We start from the raw sequence: 16,485 nt of genomic DNA, 5'->3' as shown, positions 1-16,485 counted from the left end.
GGATTGGGGATGATGAAGAAAGGAGCTCACCTGGACCCTTCAAAGAGGAAGCTGCCTTCTAGTAATTTTTCATTAATTAATAAGAATATAATTATTCTATAATAATATAATATATGTAATAAACATTAAAAATAAATAAGAATACTTAAGAAATACAGTAGCTATTTCTCTAATTCAGTTCCATTAATCAATCTGTATCTTTATTAATCATCTACTGGGTACCAAGCTCTATCTTAGCTGTTGAGGATACAAAAACAAAATAGTTATCATCCTCAAGGAGCTTACTATGCTCAGATCAGTTTCTGTGCTGCTGAAAGGACCACAAATGTCCTTTAGCAGCTCTTAGATTTTAGGGCTCTAAGATCACCCCTTCCTAGTCATTGTTATGGGTAGGGACTCCTCTGCTCATCACTGGATTTGTGAAAGTTGGAGGATCTGGGACAGAGATAGGCAAAGGAGGCAGCCTTGTAGGGCAGTGTTCCATCCAACTTCTTAGGGGAATTATCCCTGACCTCGATGGGTAACACTTCCTCCCCCTTTCCTCTCATCATCTACCCTTGTCTGCCTTCCAGCACTTCAAGAGCCAGGAACTGCTGATCCAGGAGCAATGTGTAAACCAGTTAGAGGATGATGGGGAGCGTATGGTGGAGCTCAAGCATCCAGCTGTGGGGCCCATCCAGGTAGGAAGTACATGTCGTGGGCCCCAAGGACAGGCTGCCCACTTCCATCTCTTACCTCTTTACCTCCAAGTTCCCAGTAGGGTTCTGTGTATTTTAGTATTTTATTTTTTCTAATTATATGAAAAGACAATTAAACATTAATTTAAAAATTTTAAGTTTAGTTTCAAATTCTTCCATTATCTCCTCCCTCCCTAAGATGGTAAGCAATTTGATATAGGTTTTATAGGTACAGTCATATATAGGGAGACTCACTGTGGCTCTCCAAAGGGCCCTCATAAGAGCCCCATAAGGAGAAGCTAGAGGAGAGAATCTGAAGGTGGGAATGAATGAATAAATGAATGAGAACAGACAAAGTGGGACAGGGACTCAGTAGGTGCCTGCTCCAAGCAAAGTTCTGTTAGGCAATAAAGGAGATCCAGAGATAAAATAAAACTAGGTCTTGACCTTAAATTTAAAATCAATCAAAGAACAAGCATTTATTAAGCCCTTACAATGTGCATGATTAAGGAGTGGGGAATTTATACATACATATATATACATATATGTGTGCATTTGCATGTATGTATATATATGTATGTATGTATATTTATGGGGTTATTTGAAAGGCAAAATAGCCCTTGACTTCAAGGAACTCATAGTCTAAAGGGAGAAACAACAATCTGGCCTGTTATTGTTCAGCCATTTTTCGTCATGTTCAATTCTATAACCAGATTGGATGTTTTCTTGCACAGACACTGGAGAGGTTTGCCATTTTCTTCTCCTGCTCATTTTACAGATGGGGAAACTGAGACAAACGGGGTTAAGTAATCTGCCCACAGTTACACAACTAGTATGTGTCTGAAACCAGATTTGAACTCAGGAACATGAATCTTCCTGACTCCAGACCTGGCACTTTAGCCACCATACCAGCTAGTTGTCCTGCAAATGTGAACATAACTCACTATGAAATGAAATAGAAATAGCTACGTCAGTGTGGGCCCTTTACCCAAAGAGTAAGAGTAGAGATGCAAAGGTTGTCTGAAGTATAAGATGGCAATCTTTAGGGTATTTGGATCCAAGCATGATGGGAGCTGTCAGAGACTGAGAGACTGTGATTTGAAACCATTTGATGTGAAAACTGTATCATCCAAGTAGGAACTGTGCAAAGACCTCCAGAGAAGGAGAACCCACCACCTCTTGGGGCAGTCCACTCCACGTTTGGACAGCTCTAATGCCTAGGAAGTTTTTCCTGATGTCAAGTCTACACTCGCTTCTTTGCACCTTTTCTACTCATTAGACACTGAAAGATAGAGTAAGATGTCTTGGATGGGAAGGGGAATAAAGAACATTCTGAAAATGGAGAATGGCACAAGCTAAAACATATAGGAAAGAAAGCATGGGATGCATTTCAGGAAACCATGAAGAGATGGAGAGGAACATTATAACATAATACTGGAAGAGTAGGGATCTTGAATATCCACTGAAGAATTTTGAATTATATTTGGTAGAGACATAAAAGGGCAGATAAACAAAGGCAGAAGTGGAAAAGGGACATCATAAGATCTAGGGGTCCTCCTGAGGCTTATGGATAGATTTCAAAGGATTTATGAACTTGAATGGGGAAAATGTTGCATCTTTATTGTCTTTCAACCACCATCTAAATGAAATTTAGCATTTCCTTCAATTATTTAAACCCAAGGAGTCTGAAAGTTTGGCACTGGACTCCTAAGGGGGTCTGTGATACCAACAAAGCAAGAAAATATTGAGAAGCCCTGTTTTACATACTGTTTTCAGTTTAATTTTTTTTGCCTGTTTATTCTTTCACAACATGACTAGTATGGAAATATGTATTACATGAGTGTACCTATATAACCTATATCAAATTGCTTACCATCTTAGGGAGGGGAGAAGTAAAGGAAGAAGAGAGGAAATGTGGAATTCAAAATTTTTAAATGAATGTTAAAATTTGTCTTTTCATGTAATTAGAAAAATAAAATACTATTTTTAAAAAGTTTTTTAAAAAATTATTTACAAGATAATTATAATTGTATAAATATGTATGCATGTATTAGATTTAAAATATATTTTACCTTATTTAACATATATTAGATTACTTGCTATCTAAGGGAGGAGATGGAGAAAAAGAGGTGGAAAATTGGAATACAAGATTTTGCAAGGGTTAATGCTGAAAAATTATCCATGCATATCTTTTGAAAATTAAAAAGCTTAAAAAAAAGAAAATTTAAAAGCTTTAATAAATAAAATAAAATAAATCTCAAGAGATCAGGAAAGAAAAGAAAAATTCTGCTTTAAAAGTAGTCAGAGTCAGAGTAGGGGTTACTGCAGTCACAGGATTCTTAGATTTCAGTATGTATCCCCAGGCTCACCAGGAGGCCTTGAAGACTGAATGGCAGAATTTCCTCAATCTATGCATCTGTCAGGAGAGCCAGTTGCAATGTGTAGAAGACTACCGCAGGGTAAGATCTCCAGCTTGGCTTTTGAAGGTTGGCAAAGAGAGAACTAGGGGATATATTTGATACATTAAAAATCCCAATAATTAGGATTTTTTAAAAAAATCTACCTGCAAACAAAATGAATTTAAAGTGAATATGAGGACCACGGAATTTTAAATTGTTTAAGTTGTTAAAAAATTTCCAAGTCAAAAATTAGATAACATGAAATAAAGATAAAACCACAGTTAAAGAATAGTCATCTGACTGGGGTGCTTTGTTACCACAATTTTTTGTTTGCTGCCCTCCCCTCTGAGAGTGGCAGAAAGAACAAGAAAACAAGACGAGATCATTGTGATTTTTCTTTTAAAGCAAGTTCCAGGGAGCTATTGTTGCTCAATGGATGAAAGGCTGATCTTGACAATCAGAAAGACCTTAATTCAGTTCTTTTCTCTGACAAATATTGATTGTGCCATTGGCAAGACATCCCTCCTTTCAGGGCCCCCAACAAAGCAGCCAATTTGCAGGAATGGAGAGTTTTCCATACTGCAAGCTCCCTAGAAGGGTGACAGCACAGATGTGGACGCTGCTCCTCTTCAGCTTATCCCCAAACAAAGATCCTTCCAGGGTGTCTTGGGGTTTAATGTAGATCTGATTCAGAGGCTTGTGACAAGGATCATCAGAGTGATGACTTTAAGGTGAGCTTCATTAGAGTCAGCAGATGTCATTCGCTACCTAGAGCCATAGAAAATCACATCGGTGACTTAGGGATTGTATAGGTTGGGGGAAAGCATCTACGAAATGTCTACACTGGTCCTAATGCTGAGCAAAAATCATCACACTTGATTTTCACAACCGCCCCAGAAGTAGGTGCTATCGTGATCTCATTTACAGTTGAGGAAACTGAGGCAAGCAGAGGTTAAGACATTTGCCAGGTTTACAGCTAGTGTCTGAGGCTGGATTTGAGCTCAGGTAGCTCAGACTATCTAGCCAGGTAGTTCTAGTGACCTGTTACCACTTTTCTCAGGATACAAATGAGGATTGTATCAAAGATGCTCTTGTGCATTTTTTTTTCTAGCTTTGTTTCTCTCTTTCATTTTGAGAGTTTCTATTTTTGTGTTTATTCCTCATGGACTTTAGAAAGTGGACCCACCCTTTCAAGTGGACCCTTAAGTTTTCTCAAGAAAACTTAATGGACTCATTTTGGAGGGTTTCCATGAATTGAGGTTTGGGGATATATTTTTGTAAGCTAGCTAGCTAGGATATGAAGGGGGAAAAACGTTTTGGAGGGGTTTGATGGGTGGAGGGCTTCTTTGTCTGTTGCTCCCATTCCTAAATGGCATTAAGCCTTCCAGAGAGACGATAGGCTTTTATGGGTGGTATTGGGAAGGATCCTAAAGACCCTGGGCATTGACAGCCTTCTGGGCAACCCTCAGTTTCAAGATAACTTGGATGCTGTCGACCAGACGCTGAAGAAGGTGGGCTCGGCTCTGAACACCAAGGGCCCCTCTGGCCACGGGAACGCTCCGGGGGCAACTTCAGACTGGCTTCGGCAGTTGGAGGTAAGGCAGCCCCCAGCCACCCTCGGGACCAAGACAGAAAGCCTCCCTGCCCCGGATCACTGATAACAGTGAGGGGTCGGAGCACCCTGAGGTAAACTGATCGACCCACTTGTTTATGAGGTGCAGCTGTCAGAGGGAGAGCTGGCCACGGGTAACCCCGACAGAGGAAAAGGGAAGGCTCTCCCAGAGAGCCACCATACCCACCGCAATATACTGGAATATCACTCCCCAGGGTGTGCGGGAGCACCCAGACTCATCCTCACCCCTCACGCCCATCCCCCCACAAACACATGTATGTGCGTACACACACCTGCACACACCCCACAGTGCACACACATAGACACACACAAACACACCTGCACACACAAATTCACCTAGAGCACACACAGACACACACCTGTACACACAAACCCCATACCCACCCACCTAGAGCACACACAGACACACACCTGTACACACAAACCCACCCAGAACACATGTCCAGGCCATTTCTGAGGGAGGAGGGGAGGCCGCTCCTGGTGCAGGCGGGGATCAGGAAGGTTTTGTGTAGGAAGTCGTGGATTCCAAGAGGTGGAATTAAGGAGGAAATGCATGCCGGAGATGGCTGATAGGAAGGCAGAGAGATGGGAGATAGAACTGGATGAGGGAAGGCTAGGAGCCTCTTTGGGATCAGTCATGTCTGGAAGGGTTGGACCCCATTTGGGGCTTGCCTAGCAAAGATAGTGGAGTGGCCGGCATTTCTTTCTTCAGCCCACGTTACAGATGGGGAAACTGAGGCAAATAGGATGAAGTGACTAGCCCAGGGTCACTCAGCTGGGAAGTACCTGAGTTTGACTGGACTCCCAAGCTCAGTGCCCTGTGCACTGTGCATCCTCACTGCCCCCTGTGCAGAGGGGAGTGATGTGTAAAAATAATGTGGAAAGGCAGAAAGGGAGCCTAGTAGGGCAAGCATGGGGTTTTATACTCGGTCCTAGAGAATAGGCTGGCGTCTCCTGGGAAGGGCCGGAGGAGGCGAGATCAGACCTAGCTTTGGCGCTGTGGCCAGTGTGCGGAGGGTGCTCAATGCCCGCGGAGCACCCCGTTGGAGGGGCCCAGGGGTGGTTTGTGGAGTGGGCTGGCGCGCATGGGGCCATCAGCAGGGCAGGGGGATGAGAGGAGCTGAGGGGGCATTACACGGTAGGCTCTCTTGGAAGGCGCCCAGGGTAATCTAGAGGATGGATTAGCAGAGAAAATGGAGAGGTCTCCCAGGAGCAGGGTTGACATTTTGGGGGGACGTGGAGAGAAGGGCCAGGGAGGCGTCCTCTCCAAATCCGAAGGCTCCTGGCCCATCCAGAAGCTTCTCTTTCCCTCCCTTCCTCCCACAGGCTGAAGAAAGGCAGCTAAACACATTGGAGAGGACGGTCAAAGACCTGAAGAAACAAGCCCAGGATATATTCCCCCTCCCTCTTCGAAGGAAACATCTCGTGAAGCCCCTCCAAGTGGACAGCATCTGTGACTGGGATTCTGGCGACGTAAGGGCAATGTTGCTGGCTCTACACCTGTCAGTCAGTCAGTCAATAAACACTTATTAAGTGCCTACTGCATACCAGGCAACACATCAACACTAGGAAGGCAAAAGATAGTCCGTGCTCCTTGAGAGCATAATCCACGTATACAAATAGATAACAGAAAATAGATATATAGATATAGAAATTTAATCAACAGAAGAAATGAATAGATAAATAGAAAATAATAACAGATAGTAAATAATCAACAGAGGAAAGACTATAGTTAAGAGGGATTGAGAAAAGCTTCTAGTGGAAAAAAAAAAGCCTAAGGTACCATGTTAAAGGGGGTCTGCCTGCAGCCTCACACTTGACTTTGTCAGCCAACATCCATAGAAGCCTCCATCATAGCAGGTCCCGGGGTTGTCCTGGCACAGTGCAACAGCTTCAGTCAATCAGCAAGTATTTATTAAGCGCTTACTACATGTTGAGCACTGTGTTAAATTCTAAGGATAGAAAAAAAGGCAAAAACATGTTTAACATGTATTGCATTACTTGCCATCTAGGGGAGAGGGTGGATGGAAGGGATGGGAAAAAATTTGGACACAAGGTTTTGCGAGACTGAATGTTGAAAACTATGCATGTGTTTTGAAAATTAAAAAAAAAAACTATAAAAAAGAAAAAAACACTGACCCAGCCTTTAAGGATCTCACCCTGTAATGGGAGAGCCAGCATATAAATAAGCAGGTTTATCCAAATTAAAATCAAAGGGAAGGAAAATGGATCAGAGGGGGGAAACATCCATAGCAAGCGGGGCCTGGAAAGGCCTCCTGCACAGAATGCGGTTTGAAATAAAGGGAAAAGATGAGAGGACAGAGCATCCCAGGTGGGGGTACAGGCCATGCAAAGACACTGAGATGGCAGCTAGCATCATGTCTGAGGGACCTGGGCTCCAGATTCACGCTTGGAACAAACAAACAAAAATATCTCTTCCCCCTCCAGGTGCAACTATTTCGAGGAGAAAAGTACACCCTGAAGGATAACAGTGACCCCCATACTTGGGTGGTGGAGGGTCCTGGTGGGGAGTCCAAGAGAGCCCCGGCTGCCTGCTTCTGCATCCCCCCACCTGACCTAGAAGCCGTGGCCAGGGTCGGCAGGTATGGTGTGGCCCCCGTGGCTTCTTAGGACCTCCCTGACCCCTGTCTTTAACATGTCTTCCCCTGCTCCTCAAGGCTGGGTCCGGTGGCATATATCCAATTGTCTCTCTGTACCTCAATTTGTTCCCCATCCCCTGATGGCTTCCCTTTGGCCGGCTAAGTGGGTACAACATTTTCCAGACCCACAAAACTGGGCTCAAGCCAAGGGCTCCTTAGGTCTCTGAAGGCTTGCCTACCCTAGTAGACCCCCCTCCAGTTCTTTCCGTCTTCCTTTGGTCAGGCTAGAATTTTGCCAACATTGGGGGCCCTGCCAGCCTGCGTAAGGGCACTGAGGAAGGAGGAAGGGAAGAAAGGGTTCGAGAGACTAATCTTCTCATCTACCTTCCTCTCCCAGGGTGGATTGTGACCTGCAGGCGCTGAAGCAGAAATGTAAGGACTTCCAGCGCAATGCAATGACCAGTTCCAGTGAGCTCGTGCGGCCAGCAAGCAGGGTAGGGGCAGGGGGGACAATGGGGCTACCATGAGCGTATGGAGGATATAAGGTGGATGGGGACTGCAGTGGGAGACCTAGGACAGGAGGGGAGCATTGGCAATAGGGAACTGGGTCCACCTTCTGGCAGAGGAAGAAGGCCAGAGGGTATGGACATTCAGGCTCTGTCTTATCCAAGAACTCTCACCTTCCTTAACACCCCTGACTCTCTAACTGAAAACTACTCACAATTGTTCACTCAACTGAATTGTCACTTCCTTTAGATTTATCACACCTGACTTCAAGCAGATAGGAATTCTTTTGATTCCATCATTTCTACCGTGTTTTAAGATTTGCAAAGGTTTTTTTAATAGATATTGTATATTTTATAAATTATAATTTTATCATAAATTATAGCTTACAAATTTATTATATATTTGTACATTGTAAATTTTATCATAAATTCTATATTTTACAAATTTTATTGTAAATTATGAATTTATGAATATTTTAGAATTTACATTTATATAATTATTTGTTTTCACATCCACCTTAAGATGCAGTGCTATTATCCCCATTTTTGTTTTTTAGAAATGAGGAGACTGAGACAAACAGAGGCTGGATTTGGATTTTGTAGGCAGCTAAGTGGTTCAGTGGATGGAACTGTGCTAGGAGTTCCAATATGATCTCAGGCATTTACTAGTTGTGTGACTCTGAGTCAGGCACCCGATCCTATTTGCTTTAATTCACTGGAAAAGGAAAGGGAAAACTGCTCCAGTTCCTTTGTCAGGAAAATCCCCTGGACAGTACTAGCATGGGGTGGTCTGTGGGGTCACAAAGAGTCAGACAGGACTAAATGGCTCAACAACAACTTCCTGATTCTAGATTAAGTGAACCACTGGAGATACACGGGAGCCGGCTCCCATGAGTTTGAGAACGCACTGTTAAATTTTGATTGTGAGCATTAACATTCCAGAAATTAGCAAACTCAGAGCTTGACTCATTATTTCTTGACTGTCTAGACTTAGGAAAGTGCTGGGGGAAAATGTTATTAAGGCAGATTAAACTTCAAAATGTATTATTTCCCCAGACAACTGGTTTTTAAACACTTACCAACATATTGGGACCTACATGACTTTTCTTTTAATTTATTTTTATTCTACCCTCAACAATCACCAAAGAGAACATTTTCTATATACATGGTAGAATAGAAAAAGAGAGTTACATATGAAATTTTAAATATACTAAATACATCTTGCTTTAAAAAAAAAAAAAAGTACCTTAAGTTCTGTTATAGCTTTTAGATCTGTCCTGCTTGTCTGCTTTTTTCTGACCTTTATTCTATTCCCTTCTCTCAATTTTAAAAAAAGTATTCGATGGCCTTTTCTTTTTCTTCCTTTTGCCCCTCACTATCCCACTCCCATTCTGCTGAGAAAAAAAAAAGAAAAATCAAAACAATATTCTAGGAACAGATGTATGTAGCCAGGGAACAAATTTCCAAAGTGGCCCCATCTGAACATGACACCGGGAATTCTCCCCTCGTCTACTTTATTCCCCCTTCTCTGTTCCCTGTGGACAACCCGGTGGTTCCTGTGGGTAGGGATGTATCACATCCACACAGACAAGGGGTGAGATTCTTATCTCTCCAGAGACTCTTCTTTCTCTCTTCATTTTTTATTATGCTAAATATAGAGTTCTGTTCATACTTATGCACACAGTGGTGACTTTTCCTTGAGAATGGAAGGGAGGAGGAATAGGAATAGGGAGATGGGAGTCCTGGGAGTTAAGTTCTCATTCACCCAACTTTGTCTGTCTTAATCCCCTCCACCAGCTCCCTCAGGCACTGCCCCGGTCAATCCCCAAGCCCAGAAGCTGCTGACCCAGCTGACTCAGTTGGATAGTAACCTGAACCAGATAGAACATGAGATCCTGGGCTGGGTCCGTGCCCCCCTGAACCGCAGTGCCCCCCTGGATGACCTCAACACTCGCATCCGGAGCCAGGAGGTGGGTGAAGCTCTGGAGCCCTATCTTGGAGGGACAAGGGGATGGAAATCAGCTACTAATTCCACCGATGCTTACTATATGGAAGGCACCATGCTAGGTTCTTGGGGGAGGGGAGACTAATGAGACATAGTCCTTTCTCTCCTAGAGCTCACAGTCTAGTAGAGGAGATGATATATATATATATATATATATACAAAGTGCATTAAGAGGCAAAATGTGCCATAAATGAAGAACAGAGAAAGTGTTATTTGAGTTGAAGAGGAGAAATGGTTGGGGGAATCAGAGAAGGCTTCATGGAGTTGACATTTGAATGAGGCCTTGAAAAAATGAATAGGATTTCCACAGGAAGATATCAAAAAGAGAGATTTCAGGTAATTGACAAACCACCTATGTAAAAAACTGCAAGTTTAGTATGAACAGAAAAAGCAAGTGGTCTGTTTGGTGGGACTATGAGGCATGTGTAAAGGAAGGGAAAGCTAGAAAGGTTGTTTGAAGCTTTGCATGGCGGACTAGAGAATTTGGAAATGGCAACTGAGGAATGTTATTTTGTCATTAATTTATGGACTCGGGGAGACCTCTTGTTATTACAATAAGAGACAGTGGGGAAAGAATGGAGAGAGGGAGCTAATGTCAAAAATATTTTAGTGATAGAATTGGCGAGATCTGGTGTCTGGAGGTAGGGAGGATGGGAGGAGTTAAATCATGAATCAACCAGATTTCAGGTTAATGGCCATTGTTAACAGAGATGGGAAACTATGGAGGATGAATTGGCTTGATGGCAGAAGATGAGTCTTGTTTAAGGAAGTGTCAGAACAAGGGTTCTTAATCTCTTTTGTATCATGGACCCAGGTGTGTGCTGAAGTCAGTTTGAACTGCCTTTAGAGAGCCAGTTGTTAAATTTGCAGCATGAGCATTTATACCTTAGAAATCAGTAAATGCTACAAATTGGGGCTTAAGTTATCATTTTGTGATTTCCAGACTTAAGAAACTGATGGAGAAAAATGTTAATGCAGATTAAACTTAATCCGTATGTGTTTTGAGAGAACTGGTTGTTAAACATTTTACCAGTACCCCAATATGGACTGTTCAGGAAATAGCATTTTTAAATGCATAAAATACAGTAGATGGCAAAGGAAACCAAAAGTTAGTGAAAATAATGGTTTGTGTGTGTATACACATACACACACACATACACACACATACACACACATACACACATACACACACATACACACATACACACACACATACACACATATACATACACACATATACACACATACATACACACATATACACACATACACACATATACACACACATACACACATACACACACATACACACATATACACACATACACACACATACATACACACATATACACACATACACACATACACACATACATACACACATACACACATACACACATACACACATACACACATACACACACACATACACACACACATACACACATACACACACATACACACACACACATACACACATACACACACACATACACACATACACACATACACACACATACACACATACACACATACACACATACACACATACACACACATACACACATACACACATACACACATACACACACATACACACATACACACATACACACATACGAACATATACACATATACACACATACACACACATACACACACATACACACATACACACACATACACACATACACACACATACACACACATACACACACATACACACATACACACACATACACACATACACACACATACACACATACACACACATACACACATACACACATACACACATACACACATACACACACATACACACATACACACATACACACACATACACACATACACACATACACACACATACACACATACACACATACACACACATACACACATACACACATACACACATATACACACACATACACACATACACACATACACACACATACACACATACACACACATACACACATACACACATACACACACATACACACACATACACACATACACACACATACACACATACACACACATACACACACATACACACATACACACACATACACACATACACACATACACACACATACACACATACACACATACACACATATACACACACATACACACATACACACACATACACACATACACACACATACACACACATACACACATACACACACATACACACACATACACACATACACACATACACACACATACACACACATACACACATACACACACATACACACATACACACATACACACACATACACACACATACACACATACACACACATACACACACATACACACATACACACACATACACACATACACACATACACACACATACACACATACACACACATACACACATACACACACATACACACATACACACATATACACACACATACACACACATACACACATACACACACATACACACATACACACACATACACACATACACACATACACACACATACACACATACACACACATACACACATATACACACACATACACACATACACACATACACACACATACACACATACACACATACACACACATACACACATACACACACATACACACACATACACACATACACACACATACACACATACACACACATACACACACATACACACACACACACACATACACACACACACACACACATTCTCATTCAAGTTCAGAGACTCACTGAAATATTAACCCCAGGCTAAGAACCCTTGTGAAAAGCAGAATTGGAGCTTGCAAGAAGACCGAAGCTACAGAATCCTATGGTGGGGGTGACGGGAGCGGGGGAGCTATTTCTCTTGAGTGTTAGTTGAAGGTGAGCAATCAGATGAGAGCCCCACAAGAGAGAGCATAGGAAGAGAAAGGAGGAAGATTGAGGGCAGGACCTACATCTAGAGGAGAAAGAAGAGTCAAAGGAAGCGAAGGTCAGAGAAGTAGAAGGATCAGAAGTGATGCATCATGTGGTGAGTTGGATAGCTGCTCAAGAGCAGATAGTGGGAAAGTACACCACCCCTCCCACCATGTTGGGATCTGAAGCAAAGCCCTGAGGTACCATCTTAGTTCCAACTTTGATGTCATGAAAGTCAAGAGAGGAGGAAAGAGGGAGGTGTTCAGGAGGATCAAATGCCATGTCATATACTTCATGGGACTAAAAGACTAAATATATGTTTATTACAGTTAGACTTATAAAGAATAACCCACATTTTTAATAATTTAGAATAGGTCTTTGGGAAACACTGAATATAATTATTTAGACAGTTATTTAAGTGCAGAGGAGAAATGTCACCCAACTTTGAGAGGGGAATCTATGGACCCTCTCCAGCTGGAGGAAGGAAGTTTGAGGAGAGAAAGTAGCAATTGAGTTGGGTTTCAAAGTATTCAAACGGGCAAGTTGGGTCTTCTCCCTCAAGTAGGAGGTGAGGCTGTTTGTTGAGAATGAGAGATGGGGCGGGGTTGGTGCTCTGGTTGTCCCTCTAGACATTCTTCAGCTTATCCGTGTCATTCTGGAGCAGTGGTACCCAGGACTGAGTCAGCGCTTCTAATGAGAGCAGACCACTTGTTCTCTGAAGCACAATTTGAGCAGAATTAATTGGTTCTCAGGCCTGCAACTCCTTTCCTAAGGCTTTTGAAGGTGGAGGCTAGTCTCCCCTCATCACCTCCTGAGCGAGTGTCTGATTCTCCTGGATAACGGGAGGCCGAGGGGGAGCCCCAGGGCCGGGGGGTCCTGGCCGGTAGAGCAGTGAGTGACAGTCCCACTGGAGACGTAAGAATTCCAGGTCCACTGTAAAGGCCCATGCCTCTGCCTGCAGAACGTCACCCGCAGGCTACAGGGCCTGGAGGCTGAAAAGGAGGCCACGCAGAAGGAGTGCGAGTCTCTCCTGTCTTCCAAGCCAGCCGGACCCGCGGTTCTTCATCTGCCAGTGACTCTTAACAACGTCAAGAACAAATACAGCGACGTGCAAGTCCTCTGCAGCCTCTACGGGGAGAAGTGAGTGCTCTCAGGGGTCATGGGTGGGAGGCCGCAGGAGGCGAGAATTAGGGAAGAGGGGAGGGGCTGGGGGCTAAGCAGCAGGGTCTCGGCCCCTCTCCCCCCTTCTCTCCCAGGGCAAAAGCATCACGTGCTCTGGAACAGCAGATCAGGGAGTCGGAGCAGGTGATTCAGGGCTTCGAGCTGGGCCTGGCGCAGGAGGCCCCCATCACTGCGGGCTCCGGAGCCCTGCAGGAGCGGATCAGCCAGCTGCAGGTGAGGGACACCTGGGGAGCAGCGAGACTCCGGGTCGGGGGAGCGGGTGGGGAAGGTCTGGGGGCGGCGGGGCTCAGCCTGCTTCTGCTCCTTCAGCGGCAGAGACGGGAGCTGCTGGAGCAGCAGGCCTGCGTCCTGGGCCTGCACCGGGAGCTGAAGGCCACGGAGCACGGCTGCGGGGCGCTGCAGAACAACTTCCAGGAGTTCTGCCCGGAGCTGCCCCGCCAGCGGCGCCGGGTGCAGGGGCTCACGGACCGCTACCACGCCGCGGCCGACCAGCTGGACCTCCGGTGAGGGCGTGCACACTTCTCCTGGGCCTAGTCTCCCAGCCTGGGTGGGCCTGGAGGAGCCCCAGCTCCCCTGGGGCAGGAGGGGGCCTTGTTCTCCCCAGAGGCTCAGCCCGAGAGCTCACCTTGTCTCCATCCCCTCCCCAGGGAGAAGGCGGTGCAGGACGCCAGCCTCCTCTACCAGCAGCTCTGGAACTGCAGCGAGAACCTTCGCTCCTGGATGGAGCACCTCCCCCGGCACGAGCTGGGGCCCTCCGACGGGCCCAGCCAGGTCGCCTACAAGCTGCAGGCCCAGAAGGTGAGGGGGCCCGGGGGCTGGGGGGCTCTCCGCGGCGGGGCCTTCACGGGCCTGGCCTGAGACACCGGCCCCCGGCCTTGTCTCCTGGACCTCCGAGGGAGGCGGCCACGCTCCGGGTGAAGCCAGCGGGAGGCAGAGAGGAGGCAGGGCGAGCCCTGGGCCTGCGTGGCCTCGGTTCCCCCGTCCCTCATCCGTGAGGTGGAGAGGGGAGGAGGATGGAGAGAGGGAGGCTGAATCTGGTCCAGGAGGATGGAGAGAGGGCCAGCTGAATCAGGCCCACCGGCCCGGACTCTGCCTGTGTGCACCTGCTGCCCCCTCGTGGCCACAACTGGAAATGCTGGTCCCTGAGGACGGTCACTGGTCCACCCGACCCACTCAGGAATTCTTCCCAGGCGCTGCGATCTCTGGGCTGGAGATTTCCATCCCCCATGCTGGAGCAGCAGGCCGAGTTTCCCACTCGTGTTCTCTCCTTTCCCTCCCTCCCTCCCTTACCCACCCTGAGAGAGCCCCAGGAGAGAGCCCTGGGCGGGCCGTGTGAGCGTCGGAGGCACAGGCCGGGCCGGTGATCAGACGCGGGACAGCTGTGTGACACCGGTAGTCTGCCTTCTGGGGGCGGGCCTCCGCCAGATCCCGCCGGGGGATCAGGGGAGCCCCAGGCCCTGAGTCGGGGGTCTGCCTTCCAGTCCTCCCTTCGCCGCTTACTCTCTGAGGCGAGCCCTTAGCCTCTGGGCCCGCTTCCTCATCTCTAAACCGTAGGGCTGCACTCGTGATCCCCCCCCACTGCCCCAGGCAGCGTTCTGTGGGGGGTGTACAGAGTGCTCCTGGCCCTTAGCCCGGCCCTGGTGGGATGTGCCCCAAACACGCTGCTCCCGCTCCCCCTGCTCGTTGCCCCACACGGGTCCCTAGAGGTGCTGAGAGGCGGGGAGGTTCCGTGGCTCAGGAGGCAGCTCCCCTCCGGACCAGGGCCCATTTTTTCTTTCTTCTGTCCTAGCGTCTGGTCCAGGAAATCCAGAATAAAGAGAAAGACAAAAACACCGTATTCCACTTGTCCCAGGACCTGCAAGCTGCTCTCCAAGTAAGTGTTTCCTCAGTTTTGTCGCCCCTCTCCCTCCTTCCTCCGTCCGTCACCCTTCTCTCTTCTCCAAAAGATGCCCTCCCCAGCCCTCGTGGCTCCGACTGCTAGGTGCCCTTCCTTCTCTACAGGATTATGAGCTGCAGACAGACAAGTACCGTTGTTCTCTGGACCCCACACTGACTGCATCTGCCCCCAAGAGACCCCGAATCACTCCTTTGCAGGAGAGCATCCAGGCCCAGGTTAGGACGGATCACATCTTTCTCCCCAGCCCACTGTTCCCCCACCGAATTATAAATCCCATCTTTCCAGAAGGAACCACTCAGAACTGACTCCATCCTCTGTTTTCCTCCCTCCCCAACTCCAGAAGGACCTAATCAGCCGTTATACTGAGGTTGCTGCCCAAACGCAGCAGCAGCTGAGTCAGCTGGAGTTTGCCAAGAAGGCGCTGGAAAAGGTACCAAGACGATCCTAGGGATCCCTTTACTGCCAGGGCTCCCAATTCAGAGATAATGTGATAGCCCCTAGGAGTGGCCCCTGCCAATTCAGGGTGCTTCCTGACCCCCAGTAGTCTTGCCTCCCTAGCCTGACATTTGGGTGCAGGTAGGCTGAAAAAAGAGGTGGGGATCCTTCCCATGGTCCTCCACAAAGCCACAGGCTGATCTTTCATTCTGGGCTCCCTGGCCCCCCCAGAAAGCCCAGCCTATCCCAGAA

The 16,485-nt window shown here is 46.2% G+C and overlaps 1 protein-coding gene across 1 annotated transcript in view; it reads left to right on the top strand.

Moving 5' to 3' along the window:
- EVPL (envoplakin) overlaps positions 1-16,485 on the top strand; it is a 37,689-nt gene that overhangs the window by 17,183 nt on the left and 4,021 nt on the right. Inside the window, exons 8-22 of the mRNA XM_074260790.1 lie at positions 573-680; positions 3,041-3,136; positions 4,546-4,671; positions 6,036-6,182; positions 7,158-7,312; positions 7,707-7,803; position 7,949; positions 9,613-9,785; positions 13,681-13,859; positions 13,976-14,114; positions 14,211-14,404; positions 14,549-14,699; positions 15,691-15,774; positions 15,903-16,013; positions 16,139-16,228. Of these exons, the coding sequence (XP_074116891.1) occupies positions 573-680; positions 3,041-3,136; positions 4,546-4,671; positions 6,036-6,182; positions 7,158-7,312; positions 7,707-7,803; position 7,949; positions 9,613-9,785; positions 13,681-13,859; positions 13,976-14,114; positions 14,211-14,404; positions 14,549-14,699; positions 15,691-15,774; positions 15,903-16,013; positions 16,139-16,228 (1,851 nt within the window). The remainder of the gene's footprint in view (positions 1-572; positions 681-3,040; positions 3,137-4,545; positions 4,672-6,035; positions 6,183-7,157; positions 7,313-7,706; positions 7,804-7,948; positions 7,950-9,612; positions 9,786-13,680; positions 13,860-13,975; positions 14,115-14,210; positions 14,405-14,548; positions 14,700-15,690; positions 15,775-15,902; positions 16,014-16,138; positions 16,229-16,485) is intronic.

Source organism: Sminthopsis crassicaudata, chromosome 4 (genome assembly GCF_048593235.1).
Source record: "Sminthopsis crassicaudata isolate SCR6 chromosome 4, ASM4859323v1, whole genome shotgun sequence".
NCBI lineage: Eukaryota > Metazoa > Chordata > Mammalia > Dasyuromorphia > Dasyuridae > Sminthopsis > Sminthopsis crassicaudata.
Note: the sequence above shows the minus strand (reverse complement) of the source record. Positions and strands in the feature narration are given on the sequence as shown.